The sequence below is a fragment of the Lagopus muta genome, chromosome 1, assembly GCF_023343835.1.
Source record: "Lagopus muta isolate bLagMut1 chromosome 1, bLagMut1 primary, whole genome shotgun sequence".
In the NCBI taxonomy this organism is placed as follows: domain Eukaryota; kingdom Metazoa; phylum Chordata; class Aves; order Galliformes; family Phasianidae; genus Lagopus; species Lagopus muta.
Window position 1 is genome coordinate 136,229,891 of NC_064433.1, and position 14,765 is coordinate 136,244,655.

At 40.5% G+C, this 14,765-nt stretch overlaps 2 protein-coding genes across 4 annotated transcripts in view; one reads left to right on the forward strand and one right to left on the reverse strand.

Moving 5' to 3' along the window:
- The first annotated feature begins 2,014 nt into the window (after positions 1–2,014).
- On the forward strand, positions 2,015–7,754 carry ATP4B (ATPase H+/K+ transporting subunit beta). The gene is made up of 7 exons (XM_048962068.1): positions 2,015–2,126; positions 3,434–3,562; positions 4,125–4,238; positions 5,217–5,416; positions 6,383–6,436; positions 6,748–6,840; positions 7,286–7,754. Exons 1-7 carry the CDS (start codon positions 2,015–2,017, stop codon positions 7,445–7,447), a joined length of 864 nt encoding a protein of 287 aa, XP_048818025.1. The 3' UTR covers positions 7,448–7,754.
- A 5,149-nt stretch (positions 7,755–12,903) lies between these two features.
- TFDP1 (transcription factor Dp-1) overlaps positions 12,904–14,765 on the reverse strand; it is a 40,835-nt gene continuing 38,973 nt past the window's right edge. For all 3 annotated transcript variants that reach the window (XM_048960725.1, XM_048960888.1, XM_048960814.1), the window contains exon 12: positions 12,904–14,238. In XM_048960725.1, coding sequence (XP_048816682.1) covers positions 14,091–14,238 — 148 coding nt within the window. In that variant the 3' untranslated portion in view covers positions 12,904–14,090. The remainder of the gene's footprint in view (positions 14,239–14,765) is intronic.

A 14,765-nucleotide genomic window follows, 5' to 3' on the forward strand; every position in this document is an offset into this window, starting at 1 on the left:
GTGCCCTCTGATCACAACTTTCCATATCCAGCTTTTCATCCTCTAAATATGGCTGCACAATTTGGTGGGCAAATTAAGGTATCAGTTAATGAATTAAGGTAAGGTCCCAGCTCCCTGGAGGCAGATTTCACACATTGCCTGGAAAAACCCTCCAAGGAAAAATCTGTCTTTATAAATCTTTTCATTCCAAAATTTCCCCTCAGCCTTTCACAGGAAGCACCAAACTCTGAGTCAGTTTGCCTGAAGAGAGGTGGAAAATCTCCAGGTTCCCGCTGGGATAATTCTGAAGTCAGGCAAGAGAGAAGCTGTGACCTTGGCTGGGCCTCCCTTGTCGCGGTCTTGGCTGCATCTTGGCAAGAGGACAGGGGGTGAAGGTGATGTGGCTCTGCTTGGTCAGGAGCATCCATGACACGTAGCAACAGCCCCACTGAAGATTTTATAGATATTTTGTCTGATATTTTGTCTGCTTTTTCTTACATTTTCACTGACGATTCCAAATACTGAAGAGAGAAACCATGTTAATTTAACCACCTGCTCTCATAGGACTTTGATGTTTTGTTTTTCCTACTCCTGATTCTGTGTGTAAACACATTTGTCATTTATTGTTCTTAATATATTTACGTATTTAATTTATTCATGTTAGAATTATGTACTTGGCTCATTATAAAATAAGGATATAATTAACTTGCGCTAATTTTATTTATGCTCTTATATTAATGTGGTTAATGTGTTTATGTAATTTGTATTTCTGGAGCTTCCAGTCAGAGCAGATTTCCATCTGTAATATTTTTCCCCTTTATTCTTGCCTTTTATTGTAGGTACTGTTTTTTGTAGATACTTCTGCACATCTTCATTTGCAGTTTTCAAGGCCTTAGGCCATTTCCTGCCATCCACAGTTCTCAGCCTCAGTCATGCTCTGCACTGCACCTGTGCTCCTCAGATCTTGGGGTTCCCAAGTTGTATGCAGCAACAGGTATAGACAAATGAGATATAACACGAGAGAAGATGACTACATGACCACATGAAATCCTTGGCTAGGGGCTCATGAAGTGTACTGCCAGCTTCCCATACAGCGTAACACAAACTCCTGAATGCAGGCGGGCTTGGCTTCACCATCTTTTTGTTCATCCTCCTCTTTCCATGGGGCATACAAACTGGCAGAATGTCTGTAAATCTTAATTTTGTTTCACTTAGCCTGGTTCCTATTTTATCATCTGGAAACAGGTAAAATCACCCCAGATCGGTGTCTGTTACAATAAAACATCATGCTGCCTGACCTGAGGCAGAAAAGCAATATAAATCTGTATTGCTTCTTAGAAATTCAGCATTATTTAGCTGGCAGAAACCCCTGCCATGTCACAGGGCTCAACTACAGCTGTCTCAATGTCCAGATAACCAAAAGCCTGCCAGTTAATCTTGTCAGATGTTCCCATTTTAATGACTTTGCCACCATACTGAATGGCAGGGCATGCCAGTGTTTAAAAAAGAGGATGAAATCCCATCCCTCTGCCCATAGGTTGTAATGGGAGTATTGCAATCAGTATTTGCAGGTTAACTGGAAAGAAAGAAGGAAAGAAAGAGGAAGAGAGGAAGGAAGGAAGGGAAAAATATAAATAATTTAAAAAAAAACAGAGAGAAAAGGTTCTCCTTCTCCTTATCTCTTTTGATAACCACTATCACACTGAGCATATCGCAAGCCCTAAGGCACTCTGCGAAGTGCGTAATCCTGTCAATCTCTTTGGGGCAGTTTACCTGGGAAGGGCATTTGATAGGAGCTGACTTTCCTTTGCCAGCCTCAGCACTGAGCGTTATCAGCACTACCTATAAAGCACTGCATCTGCTGCGGGCCAGTAATCAGTGTAGGGGCTTTCGTTGGTATAGGCAGTGATCTCCTTGACCTTCAGTGGAGGGGAAAGTATAAAAACCAAAGCAATTTGCTTGGGCAACTCTTTGAGCCCCCGTTGAATTTCTTCATTTCTGAAGAAGACGCTTTTGGGGGAAATTTTGTGGCAAAATGGCAACTTTAAATGAAAAGAAGACCTGCAGTGAACGGATGGAAAATTTCCGCCGTTTTGTCTGGAATCCAGAAACGAAGCTGTTTATGGGAAGGACCTTGATTAACTGGGGTATGTTTCTGTGCACAAGGGTTTCCTTTCTGACACCCTTAAAAATCTTGAAGGGATGGGGGTTGTTCTGATGAATGGGAGGTAATGGAAGGATGGAATTTTTTATAACCTCGATTTTTGGATGTGCTCCTGATCCTCTTATAATATCCCTGCTCTCTGAATACAGCCAATTAGGTCGAAACATTGATTCAAGAAGCTCCTGCAAATATTCTAAAGCATTTCTGGCCCAAATATTTGTTAAGGACAACACTGGACATATAGAATAATAGAGTGGTTTGGGTTAGAAGGGACCTTTAAGATCATCTAGTTCCAACTCCCTTGCTATAGACAAGGAGAGTGTTATAAGCAATAGACATGTTAACATCCCATTAATAGCTAAGTGTTATGACTATAACATGATGCTGACATTGCTGTCTATAAGGGCTTCTGCTGCAGGGGAATTTGGCCTTGCTGCTACACCGGCATTGTTCAGCCCTGCAGATGCCAGGCTGATGGGGCCAAGCAATGGCAGCACTGTGCTGCAGACCTGCACTGATGATCTCTACTCTACAGCTAGCTGGGGAGGTGTGGGAAAATATTTTCTGTCCAATTCTCTGGAACCACATTTTGCTTTTCTGAATTTCCTTTTTAAATTACTGCATGTTGAGTAAATCTCTTTTACCGTTGAACTAATGCCTGTTTCAGCTGAGGCTTCCTGTTTGTAGCCAAGCTTATGTCTGCCACAACAATGTGTTTGATGATCTGATGATCTGTGTTGTGGGAACTGCGGCTTGGAATATTTCAGAGAGTCCCTGCACTTCCTGCAAGTCGTAAGTGTAGCTGCAAGCTTCCAGAAGGTTTTCTTGTGATGGGAAACGTGTAACTGTAGCCTATTAGCCATTCCTATAAACAAAAAGGAAACCTAATCCTTTCTGATTGTGTATACATTCTGCATATATGCACCAAAACCAGCATTATTCTGAATCTCACCCCATAATGAAATAGCAACACGGTGCATTTTGCTGGAGGTGAGATATGGATCTAAAGCAAGCATGCCCAGAACACTGAGCTCCACGGTGCAAGCAATACGAGCAGCAGCTTGCTTTTGTCAATGAAATCCATTGGGTCTTTTGCTCAGTCCGTGTGTAATAAGCAGCTGAATGGCCTTAATGTGGGAAGCTGCTCCATGAAGCCACACAATCCTTCAAGCTTTAAACAACCCAAGTGCCAGCAACGCCAGGCCCGTTCCCTTCTTGCTGACATGATGCCATTAGCTGCAGTGTTCACACAGCATGAGCTCGAAGACCCTTCCCCTCCTTTTCCTTCAGTGTGGATCAGCCTGTACTACCTGGCCTTCTACGTGGTGATGACCGGGATCTTTGCCCTCTCCATATACTCCCTAATGAGGACGGTGAATCCTTACGAGCCAGATTACCAAGACCAGCTCAAGTCCCCAGGTACAGTAACTACCTTAACCATCCCTTTCAACCTCAGCCTGAAAGCAATTAACAAATGTTAAATATTTTAATGAGCCGTGCCAGCAGCCCGTTAAATAAAGGCATAAAATAAGGCAAAGAGACATGGAATGAGGAATCAGGGTTTGTGGGACATGATGTGAGGATGGAGAGGGACAAGACAGAATTAACAGGAGATCACCAGAGCCTATCGCTAGAACTTAAGCCCCCAAGTCACTTTTTATGATTTTTTCAAAGAAATTGCCTCTATTTATTTATTTGTTTGTTTGTTTGTTAGTTTATTGCATGCCTGCTGTACTTGGAAACTTTCTTCCTCAGTATTCTCTTAGTTTGATGTTTGCTGACAGTATCATTTCTCTGTAATATTAAGCACAGCGTTTTCAAGAGCTGTTTCTCACCTGGCAGGACAGCCCATTTCCTTATTGTAAATGCTTTGTTTAACAAGTCCTGGGGAAATCCACTGCAGTCACTGGGATTATTTTGTGATCTGCTCTGATAACAGCACCTCTCTCCTGCTTTGCCTTCCCCTCTCCTCCTCTTGTAGGTGTAACATTACGACCAGACGTGTATGGGCACAGAGGGCTACAAATCTACTACAACGCATCTGACAACAAGACCTGGGAGGGGCTGGTGACAATGCTCCAGACGTTTCTGACAGGTAAAAAAGACAATAAGGTCACCTGAAGAAATGCTCTGTCACCTTTTCCTTACTACAGCTGAGAACCTTCAGGTTTTCCATTTTCTGTTTGTCCCTCTGGAATCAGAGATTTTGAGTGGGAAATACATTTTTTTCTGAAAAGCAGGAGCAAATCACTTAGTGAATCTATAAATCAAACATATGTAAACGTGTATATTAAAAGCAGAGCCCAGCTTCATTGCTCTTTTTTTTTTTTTTTTTTTTTTTGTAGCTTTAATAAAAGAGGCTATCAGAGAGTAAAGAAATGGGAAGAGAAAGATCTACAGAACTACTGTCTAAATTAATCTAATCATATTTGTGACTACAAATATCAAAGTGCCACAGCAAGTCCTGTGGAGCCAGCACATACTGTCATCAAAGAGCACAGCCAAAATAGGTTGGGTGCTCCGTTTATGTTCATAGTTCAATATATTTATATTCCTTGTAAGCCTTATTTTCACATTTCTGTTTCTCATACATGCATTGAAAAAAATCGTATTTGAAATTGCCTTTTTCTGGAGCTGGCAACACAAATTGCCAGCCTTAATGCAATTTTTTATTTTTCTCCCCTGGATATTCTTAAAAAAAAAAAAAAGAATTAAACTTTCCTTGTTCCATCTAATCCCGATTTCACTTGAAGTACAATCTCCCATCATAGAATATACAACCTGATGTTGAGATAGAATCAGAGAATGGTTTAGGACCCTTAAAGGCCGTCCATCCAACTCCTCTGCAGTGAACAGGGACAGGTACAGCTGGATCAGCGTGCTCAGGGCCCCATCCAGCCTGACCTTGAGTGTCTCCAGGAATGGGGAATCCACCACCTCTCCATGCAACCTGTGCCTCACAGCCCTTACTGTAAAATTCTACTTCCTTATATCCAGTCTAAATCTCCCAGATGCATAACTTCTCTATGAGAGGCTTCACAGAGGAATTTTCTTTTTTCTTTCACAAACCCAGCATATAGCCCAGCTGCTCAGCATCTGAACATCAACTGCACAAGCAACACATACTTCATCCAGAACACCTTTGATGGTCCAAATAACACAAAACTGTCCTGCAAGTTTACATCAGATATGCTTCAAAACTGCTCTGGCATCACAGATCCTACTTTTGGATTTCCAGAAGGAAAACCCTGCTTTATTGTAAAGATGAACAGGGTAAGTGCAATGTCAGGCTGCAGAGCAGTGAGGAATTAGTCAGGAAACACTGGGTCTCATGATTCTCAGCTGGGGAGCTCAACTCTGCTTTGCAATGTGCAGACAATTCACTGCGCTTTTCCCAAGAGTGACTAGAGAAGCAGTGGGACTTTGTCACCATCCCTAGGAGAGTAACATGAACAGAATCTCTGAAGCTTTGGGGCACTTTTGTTAGTATCTCTGTAGTGCTGCTGTCTGAAAAACTATTATGTAAAAGCTTCTTTTTTGTAGTACTGAGACCTTGCTGTTAAAGCGTTAAGATAGGGCTTCAGGTAAAGTGACTTCAGAGATGTGCTTCTTGCACATTCCATTTCTCCAGCCTGCAAAGAAAATCTTTGAATGAACAAACATTTCAGATAAAATGCTGAGGTTTATAGTTTAATTTCAGTACAAAATGAAGAGTTTGTATTTGTCAGTTCCTGATAGACAAAATCCCTTCATTTTTGGTTTGGCTCGCACCCTAGGCTTGGGCACTGAATATTTTTGGGAACCCAAAAATGAGATCCACCTGTGAGGGCAGAACCATGCACCTAATGTTTGCAGGCAAAATTAGAGGTGTTTCCTGAGGAAGTTCTTTGTTTTCCTCAGCAAGGATGCGTGCAGAGTAGAGAGAAAGGCAGTTAAGAGGGCCCTGGGGACTTCAGTTCCTTCTGCCTTTGCTGCTGCAGGAAGTCACCCTACTACTGTGTGGGACCAAATGGGTCCTAGAGCTTCAGCCAAAGCAGATGCTTCCTAGAAGGACATTCACAGTGCTGCTTTCTGAGCACCTCCCAGGCAATATCCCCCCCACTACCTTAGTGAGGTGGTCTGACTGACGGGGCCTTTTGCAGGAACACATTCAGCAGCATCTAAAGCTCAGTTCATCCTTTGCTCCCTTTTGTCTCAAAACCATCACCAAAATGACTCAATGTGTGCTTTCTATTTCAGATTATCAAATTTTATCCTGGCAACGGCACAGCACCGAGAGTGGACTGCACCTACGTAGTAAGTGTGTGAGGGCTGCACTGAAAGGCTTTGAGCAACACAGCTCTGACAGCCAAGCAGCCTAAGAACCAAAAAGCAACCAAACAAAAAAGCAGTTTGTTTTGCTCTCCCAGTAGCAAGGTTTATGAATCAGAGCAACTCTTCAAAGCTTTCTGCAACTTTCAGCAGATCTGTTTTTCTTGGCAACAATAGCAGCAGGAGATTTCCACTTTTATTTGAAGATTTGCTCTGAACAGATTGCTGTACTTGAGCAACAGCAAGGAAATATTTGCAGGGGGGCACAACAAATCTCTCTTACATTACAACAGGGTGACGAGTCCCGCCCGCTGGAGGTAGAATACTACCCGGTGAATGGCACCTTCAACCTGCACTACTTCCCCTACTATGGAAAGAAAGCACAGGTGGGTGCCACATATTTCAGTTTTAATTTTCTTCATCTCCTCCAGATAGTGATGGGACAAGGCGGAATGGTTTTAAGGTGAAACAGGAGAAATTCAGGTTAGATGTTAGACAGGAATTCATTACTCAGAGGGCAGTGAGGCGCTGGCACAGCAGCCCAGAGAAGCTGTGGTGCCCCATCTCTGGAGGCGCTCAAGGCCAGGTTGGATGGGGCTCTGGGCAGCCTGAGCTGGTGAGGGGCAGCCCTGCCCATGGCAGGGATTGGGGATGGCTGGGCTGTGAGCTCCCTTCCAACCCAAACTGTTCTGATTCTATGGTGACAATCTTTGTGTAAAATGAAATGACTGCAACTTTCCTGTCATGTTATGTGAACTGGAAGAAAAATCTATTTTAAGGTTTTGAAACTGGCAATGGTAAGATAAAGAATTTTTGTTTGTTTCCTCCTAGCCCACTTACAGTAATCCTTTGGTAGCGGTGAAATTTCTCAACATTACAAAGAATGTAGAAGTCAAGATAGTGTGCAAAATCATTGGAGCCGGGATTACCTTTGATAACGTTCATGACCCCTATGAAGGCAAAGTGGAATTTAAATTGAAAATAGAGGACTGAGCAGCGAGAGACACTTCTGAAAAGCTGATGTGAAGAATGACTTACCTGTTGTCACATAGACTGATATTTATTTCCTATGATTGCCATATGAATGTACTCAAATTACAGTGAGTAGACAGTTTCTACTGAGAGGTAACCCATACAACTAAAAACCAGTACATCACTCAGCGTACAAAAGAGATGGGAATTATCCCCAATGTACACAGCCTAGTGTTCTGTGGCTACACTGTGCTTAAACCTCTATGCAAATCCTTGTACAAAACATGTGTCTTCTAACCCAAGCAGGTGTGCTTTCCAAGAAGAGGAAGTATGGGATCAAATGTTGTTTTTCCTCATTTTTCAAACTCTAATAAATAATTGATGTACAATACTGAATACTGGATATTGTAGAAGCAATAGCTAGAAAAATAAGTAGCTTGAAATACTCTGAGATAATACCCTTCTCAATCTGCCTTGTACAGGATGTTTAAATTGTAAAGGGACAGCCTTTATTTATCTGCATGCCAATGCATTGCTTTGTGTATCAGCCAGCTGAGTCTGACTTCAGTTGACAAATCAATAACTGCAAGAGAAGAACTTTACAGCGGCCTGTAGCTTTTCTAATACCTAGCATCTGTGATTTCTTTCTAACAATAAAAACGCTTTTTTGGTTGGTTGGTTGGTTGTGGGGGTTTTTGTGTTTTGTTCTTCTCCCCAAAAAAGAACTGCCATGTAAAGCAATGAGTTGTGGGCTACCTGGAATAATCTGGAAAAATGAGAACGTTAAGCTAAAACATTAAAGGAATCTAAACTTTGAGAGGTCCAGCCCTCCCACAAACATGCTGTGTATGTACAGTTATGTTCATCTTAGATGAACTGGCCTCACTTAACAATGTTCTAAGCACTCCTATTCCAAGTCTCTAATTCCTTTTATATATATATACACATACGTATATGCACACAAGTTCACATACACACATACAAAAAATACACGTACATTCAGTCACAATATTAGGGATAATTGGTTCACCAACCGGTACCAATGAAAAAAGCCTGTCAGACTTCACAAACCTTTCTTTGACCAAGACACTGAAGCAGTGCATTTCAAACTAAATACCATATAAGAAAAAGAGATTCCCAAGTTTAACTGGATGCAGATTACTGAGACACTAGAAAGAGAAGGCAGCTGGGCCACGTCATCAGAGCAGAGGGATGGGCCATCATTTTTCCTGTCAGCTGTGCAATGCAAACACCAGTCAGGGAAAAAGGCAGGTAATAACATGGCATGAAACTAATGTTCACCAACTGCATTATTTTATCTATATCCAATTTTTTAAAATATCCATTAACTTTCAGTTTCCGACTTTTCTGTTAAAGGTGTTAAATCTCATACTGAAGGTCAATGCAGAGCAGACAAACACAGAAGTAACTTTGAACCATTAAGGTTGGAAAAGACCTCTCAGATCACAGAATCACAGAAAACACCAAGGTTGGAAAAGACCTATAAGATCATCCAATCCAACCATCCACCTATCACCAATAGTTCTCACTAAACCATATCCCTCAACACAACATCCAAACGTTCCTTGAACACCACCAGGAACAGTGACTGCACCACCTCCCTGGGCAGCCTGTGCCACTGCCTCACCACTCCTTCTAAGAAGATACTTTTCCCAATATCCAGCCACAACCTCCTTTGAAGATGAGATGCATCTTCCTACTGCATCCATTGACAAATATTCGTAGAACTGCTGATCCAGTAGTTGAAGCATTAAGTCTAATACTAAAAGTCACAACCAAATATTAACAGGGAAGAAAAATATCAATACAAGCTCTTCAATGCTTAAAGGAGGCTCTTTGCTATGACTATCAGCAAATTAAAACGTTTGCTTTCCAGCTTCCACAGCTCTTAAGTACTGTATATAATATAAAGTCTTTGCTTAACAGTCTCACACAAGGACCACAGTGTCACTGCAATTGCCCTCAGGAATTCCACCTCATCATTTTATGCAACTGTTTTTCACCTCTTTCATTCAAGTAATAAAAGACTGATACTGACCAACCTGCAGCAAATAAAAGTGTCTATGTGCTACTCGCAGTAATTGGATGGAAAACAATCACAACTTGCATGTCTGCAAAAAACATCACATGCTTTGCACACACAGCCCCTTCATAAGCTTCCCCACTTGCAGACAAAAGCATTCAATCACAAACAAGATTATGTTGTTTAATAGAAGATAAAAAATAAGTATGAAAGAATATCTGTATTTTTTTCTCCTCAATTTAAACATCTGAACAACTTCAGACAAAGTTCACTTTTCACTTCTTCCAATCTTTTTTTGATACCAGAGTGGGAACAGCTGATGATTTCTGAATTGTATTTTTGTCGATGAAGGCCCAAGGCCTTATTAAAGCAAGCACTGCTCAGGCATCATATGCAGAAATTGGGTTCCTACATCTCTCACCTGCTCTAAAATGAGAAAGAACTGAATTTTGAAGATGCTTAGGGGTAACGTGCTTCATCAGTGTGCTCATGTGTCAGTCCTACTCTTACCAAAATGAGCATTTTATCATTCCAATTTCATCACGTGTCAGAGGGTTCTTACCACCTTTACCAATTAGATAGCTGATTTCAAGCAGTCTGATTTTGAATTCCAGTCCCTAATTCTTGTGTTGCTTTTCTCTTACATTGATGAGCCCCTTACAACGATGTCATTTTGTGTGATCTGATCTGACAGAAACCCAGACACTTCTTGTGTTTCTTTCCCACAAACTGAGAGTTCCTTAAATCTCATACAAGAAGACTCTGACCTTTGATTTCAAGTAATGAGGAAATGATCTTTTCACAGTCTTTTCCAATTGTTCCAACAATCTTTTTAAACGGCGAGGCCAACAAGAGCACAGTTCCTCAATGCTGGTCCTGCTGTTATGTATCCAGGTGTAAAATCACCTTACAATTACACTCTCAGAGTGGTCAGGCACTGGAATGGCTGCCCAGAGAGGTGGTGGAGCCGCCGTCCCTGGCAGTGTTCAAGAGGCGCCTGGATGACGTGCTGCGTGATGTGGTTTAGTGCTTGTGGTGGCAAAGGTGATGAGGAGATGGTTGGACTAGATGATCTTATAGGTCATTTCCAACCTTGTGATTCTATGATTAATGATTAGTTCTAAGCACAAATATCAGATTAGCTAATTCCTTAAAACACTGTGTAGGAGACTTATATGCAGTTCCCATCTACTGTGGCACCAGATCATTCTGTGGATCCCACGTTTTCAGCACATAATCTTATCTTCTGTACTGTTACCTTGAATTCTTTGTTCAAAAGATGTGGTTTGCACAAAGCACTTTGGCCATGACCTTGCATGCCAAGCAATCTGCATTTATCTGTCCTCTTCATTCTTTTCTAATCATATCACTTACTTTTTAAAATAGATTTCTTTCCACGTTACTGAAGAAAACCTTAAGCAGTAGTTCAGCATTACTTGATGCAACTACTCAGCCAGTTAATCCCACAGATAATCCCACAAAAACCTTCGATTCAGCAGTGAATAATTTTTAACCCCTTAACACACAGTGTATCGATATGGTAAAGCTGGAGGTTCTTAAAAAAAAACTGGAGGTGCTTAATGATATAGAAATATATCCATTGTTTCCTTCCTAAAATCAGCTGCACTATCATAACACATTCATTTGTTAAGACCTATTCTGCAGTTTGTCCATTTTACAGTTAATCTTCCAACCTTTTGACTGAGTTTCAACTGAATCCTTCAACACTTTTTGTAACATGTTCGCTGCTGATCTCAGGCCCTGTAGACCATATTCACAGAGGTCATATTCACATCACTTTTGAAAAATGGAATTCTGGAATTCTTTCATTCTCCAGGCATTTACTTGCAATCTCAAGGTTCATTAAAAATCAGCATCAGAAATATAGAGATTTACTTCACCTAGAATAGATTACTGGGGTTGCAGTTCTTTTTAAGAGTTAAGCTTTAAGTATTTGCTTACATGTTCTGCTTTGTTTTTTTGTGAACTCTCTAACATTCCCATGACAAAAGAACACAACCCTTGCCAAAGATTCCATCTTTGCTATCATTCAACATGCTACAAAGCAAAAATTGTACCTTCTGTTCTGTCAGGACTGGTATGATTGCAATATTTACAGTGATGTACCACAATGCATCCACAGTGAATGTACAAAGAAAATCAAATCCTTGAGCCTAGGTTTGGATTCCGGCCTCATTGAAACATCCAAACACAAAACCAACAGGTGTTAGCAGAACACAGAAGAGCACTGGTGATTTTCAGCTAACACCAATCTCTCTTCTTTATCCTCTACCACATCAGAGCATTCTGCCTTTATGACCACAAAGACATTAATCAACAATCTCAATTTTCTCTGGTTCATGTTTCTCTTATTGGTCTTGGCATACTTTGTATGTCTCTCTGGAGACAGCTGCTCTCTTAATTTTTGCAGAGAGGCAGATGTGGCCAGATGAGCAGCACCATAACATCAGATGAGGACTACTGTAGTAACTGCTGCAAGCAGAAAATGCCCGTGCGCATCCATTGCCCTTCATCTTGCTCACAGCATCACCTGCATTTCTGCTTAGAAACCCCATCCTAAAGAAGGCAGCCTCCTCCCTGCTCAGCTAACCATCTTGTTTCTTCATAGGAGCCTACTAACATCTCAGAGCTTCTGAATATCAGCTGAACTTCCATTCTTTTTCTGCTGAGTTCCCAGGATGCAGGCAAACCAGATGATCCATTTGTGAGACTGCCTAGGAGACTGATGCATAGTATTCTGTAACTTCCTTTCCTTAAGGGACCATATGATAACTCAGGCTGGCAGGCACCTCAGATGACTCCTAGTTCAATTCCTGCTTAATGCAGGGTCAGCTGTGAGGGTTCAAGCATGTGGAGGAGCTCTTATCACAAGAGCAGTTATCTTGCCTTTGCAGTGACTCCCTTTGTGTAAGTAACAAACCCTGATTTCGGGCAGTGTCCTGCAGGGTGACTGAGCCATTTCAGTAACCTGTGCTTCCAGGTCAGAGCAGAGAGCGTGATGTATCAAAAAGGTTTAAGGTTGAAGCGCACAGAAGACATTAGGAAGAGCTGTTCTGAGGATGTGGGAATGCATGACAGAAAACGAGGACTGGGGAACATCGGATGAAAAGTTAGGATAGTAGATGTGGGATTTTGAACAGAAGAGCTGGACTAGAGTGCAAAGACTGGCCCGACAGCCTGAAGAGCAACAGGACTGAAACAAGGAGACATGAAAGGAGAGAGAACACAGTGTATGATATTGCTCTTCGCATCGTATGGTATCAAGACTTATGAGAAGAAACTAAATTAAAAAATCTGAGCCCTCTGTAGTGCAGATGTGGTATTCTGAGAGAGTCAGTTCTAGGTCTTGTGATGAGGAGGAGTGATATGTTCTAGAACAATCCTAAAATTAGAAAAACCACAGAGCTTGTTAAAAATGCCCATGCGCGTTTTATTAATAAAAACTAACAGTGCCAAGGTTAAACAAGTCAAACAATTATAGTCTCTTTATATTCCATAAAATATTACAGAAAAGTTTATTTGTGTTTCAATAAAAAGACTACTGTCTTAGAATAGGCAGCTGACAGTATTTGTGCAGTTAATTGTTTGTGAATAAATTTAAAAAGACTACCACCTGCCCTGAAATTCCTTTTATAAAAATGAACTATTAAAAATGATTGACAAATTTTGAGTTAAAAAACTTAAAACATTCTCTATATTTAATTTCAACTTTATAATAGATTACAGGAAGATGCTTATGAAACAAATACAAACATTTGTTTCAGTACATGTCTTTATATGATAGACTTATAAGTATGTAAACAACTATATAATAAAAAGTTTCCAAAGTCTGCCTGTAAGAAATCAGGCAAATTTTACCATAAGCAATAAATCATTCCAAACCTTCAAGACATTTTATATAGCTGCACCAGCTGGCAGTAAACATTTGCCAAAAAGTTTGTAATTCTTATGTCCCGACATACAGTGACAAGTATATAAACTTGATGGAATCATAATGTTAGATATAATTTAAGGGAAAATTAGTTCACAACAACATTTCTGGAATTTAACATGTAAAAAAGTAGGACGTATCTTTCCTGTTTGGTTCTTTGGACACTGCATGGTTAACAAAAAAACACACTACTACATTAGCTCGCTATCCCTCTAAAGTGGTATAATCAAAATACACTCCAAATAAATTGCCATTCAGTGTATTCATTTTCCACAGAAGGACAGCATTTTATTTCTCAATGATGTGTCTACATTTTCTTTAGCAAACTTAGCAAGAACATTTGGGGGCAAAATCCATTTTCCTTCAAGTAAAAAAAAAAAAAAACAAAAACAAAACCAAATAAAACAATAAACCAAAAACCCCTAAACCAAGAGTAAATAAAGGCTCTGCATTAACACACTGGTATCAAAAACACACATCCACACCACATTTAAAAATATCCTACATAAAACAATCCTCGCTTGCTTATCAGAGGTGCATTTCTAAACTCAGAACTGCTTACCAACACTTTCCTTGAGGGATGGGGCAAAGTTATTTGAGACTTCTCTCCCTAGAACAATTTATTCCTGAAGCTTGCTGAATTTTAACAAGTCTACAAGCAAAGGGCATCAGTCGTCGTCATCGTTTTCATTAAAATCGTCATCGTCGTCATCGTCATCTCCCACGTAAGAAACTGGTGTTTCAACTCTGGAGCCACTGTACTGAGATCCATTGGAACTCGTAGCCAACATCCCATCTCCACCATTGGAAAAGTCACTAAAACAAGAGAAGTCCAGTTGACAGTGTTTAATGTTACTTCCCAGATTATGGTGCTTATTATCACGCGTCTTCTCCATCTCTTTAATGCCACTGCTACTCTGTAAATTAACAAATTTTGAAATGGTTCTTACTATGTTTCTTCCCCAGGGTTGATATGAAATCCTTTCAAGAACTACTTTCATAAATATGCTTTCTAGATTTCATTTGAAGTATGTGTACTTAATGCCTAACAGCTATCTAAGGCCCAAAATGTTCTGTAGCACCTGACATGAGGCACCCCAACTGGATCCGGTATCTTCCAGAAGCACATCTTGATTCAAAGAATTCAAAAAATGAAGAATTCATAGCTTCTCTTGGTTATTATATGGTCAGCTACCATGGCTACATAGTATATTTTTAACTGGAAATTTCTTTTTCCTAGATGAATTATCTGTATCCAGACGTATTCTCTTTCAGTAGTCAGAACATTCCTCATTACTTGCTATTTTTCTGAAGTTTGCTACTGTTAAATTAATCTAGTTCTA